Source organism: Plectrocnemia conspersa, unplaced genomic scaffold (genome assembly GCF_051122295.1).
Source record: "Plectrocnemia conspersa isolate PC_06_02 unplaced genomic scaffold, ASM5112229v1 ptg000009l, whole genome shotgun sequence".
Lineage (NCBI taxonomy): Eukaryota > Metazoa > Arthropoda > Insecta > Trichoptera > Polycentropodidae > Plectrocnemia > Plectrocnemia conspersa.
In genome coordinates this window covers 8,374,948-8,376,891 of record NW_028277173.1, presented here as the reverse complement: position 1 = coordinate 8,376,891, position 1,944 = coordinate 8,374,948, and the positions used below count along the sequence as shown (strand labels likewise).

The 1,944-nt window shown below is 43.0% G+C and overlaps 1 protein-coding gene across 1 annotated transcript; it reads left to right on the top strand.

Annotated features, from left to right (window-relative positions):
• Nucleotides 1-494: 494 nt before the first annotated feature.
• Nucleotides 495-1,238, top strand: LOC148231823 (uncharacterized). Its single transcript, XM_088191757.1, has one exon. The coding sequence runs from the start codon at nucleotides 693-695 to the stop codon at nucleotides 1,074-1,076; it is 384 nt and encodes a 127-aa protein (XP_088047883.1). The 5' UTR covers nucleotides 495-692; the 3' UTR covers nucleotides 1,077-1,238.
• Nucleotides 1,239-1,944: the final 706 nt, after the last annotated feature.

The following is a 1,944-nucleotide window of genomic DNA, read 5'->3' as shown; positions in this document are numbered from 1 at the left end:
CATTTATTTAGTGTCATTTTTATTATACAAACTGTTGACACCGTATTAAATAAAATCAAATGGCGCCCCCTCGGGCGCAGCCTTGTCTATTCCTTAAATGCGCTAATTCTTTTGCTTTTCCAATCACAAAAACTTGGAATTTATGAGTTCCATATGCATTTCCGTAACAAGTGATTGTAATATGTTCTTCAGATAAATTCATATTATGAAATTAATTAATAAAGTTATTTATTTCAAGAACGAATAATACGCAACGAGAGTAAATTTACAATCCTTACCTACTACTATTAAAATACTATAAAATATGCATGCTCGTTAACTCAAATAGGTAGTATTTCCATCGAAAACTATCTAAAGAGTGAAAGTGAAGGAGCGTTGCGCATGCGCACTCGCGGAAAAACAATCGGGAAATACAGACCAGCGATCGCATAGCGTCGCGCGTGTGTGCGCGGAAATTTGTAGCGCGCGGCTCTCGGACCTGCGACTGTCGACACCGTTTGCGGGAGGCGGGTCGCAGTATAGCCGTCGCGCGTCGTGGTGCGAGCGCAGTGTGTGCAGAGGACTCGTGGTAATAGGACGTGTGCGTGCGCAGTGACAATTTCCTCGTTCGCTCACGCGACAGCCCGTACCACGGAGCCGGCGTGCTTTCCTACGACGGCGAGGAGCGTGCGGTTCGCCCCGCACAGGTAGCCATGGCTTTCATGATGCCGGTCGTCAAGAACGACTGGGACATATACAAGACGAAGAACGGCGGTCGGTCACGGCGCGTCTCTGAGGAGTCGCAGTCGCAGTCGCAGTCGCGCACCAGGAAGACCTCGGAGAGCAAGTCGGAGTGTGGCGCTTCGATGGGCTCCCCCAACCGGCCGACGCACCGCAGCGTGCCCGCCATGATGTCGTCGTCGCCTCCGACCCCAGGCGGCCGAGCGAGACCCCCGAGGCCCACGCGCTCTCTCTCTTGCTCGCCGCCGCAGCCGCAGGAGAAGATCCACCTTCACACCAGACTCATGGACAAGCTGAAAAAGACACTCCAGCGCAAAGGACGAGAATCCTCGGTCGAAGACGAGCGCTCTTCCTGAGACGCCAAGTCGCCCGAGTGATTCGCCCTAACAGTGATAAGTGCACTTGCCGAGACCAAAGACGTTTAGATCGTACTTTTATATTATAATAATGTATTTTATATTTATTCTCTATCTCTTTATATTGTGAAATACATGCATATGTTTAAACATTGTTTAAAAGCTCGTTTCATTTCATCTTTCATTCCAAAAGTGTTCCAAATAAAAAAGCTTCTATACCAAATAAGCTCTATGGTGGTCTTACTGCGAAGATCGAGATGATTGGAGATCATATGTAAGTATGTAAGTATTTTTTTTACATCATCTTCCGTGGCATTGTTTATTGATTTTTAAAACTTTGTAATATAGAATTGCTGATATTTTTATTGAATCTGTTTAATATACTTTCGATTACGTTTTCGCAGAATTGCGACTTTATCTTACAAAAAACGAACTTTTAAGCAGGGGTGGGCGTCCAAAGCAAAAATAAGTTGAGGAGAATTTAAATAAGCAATATCTTCCTGTATATAATTATTCTAAGACGCTTCCGGCTTCGGACGCTCTATCCGTTGTGGAATAACGGTATCTATTTACATATTAACGAAGCATATTATTGCATGTACATAACCGATGTGACTTTCGACGTTTTTGTTTTAGACGATTACGACCAAACAGAAAAAAATAATTTAAATATAAAGTTCTTTTTTTCACACATCGAAAGTCATTTTAGTCGAAAAAGATTTTAAATACAATTTTAACTTGTAACTAATTAATAGTTTTTACAATTATACTATTGGATGTATTCGCATGAAAAGGTTTCTACATGACATTTTTGGTTCAATGCTGAGTGCTGGAGCTAGCAACGGACGACTCTTGTGAGGATTTTATA

Excerpts from the sequence above, each read along its gene's own strand:
- LOC148231823 (XM_088191757.1), top strand. The coding sequence starts at position 693 with ATGGCTTTCATGATGCCGGTCGTCAAGAACGACTGGGACATATACAAG.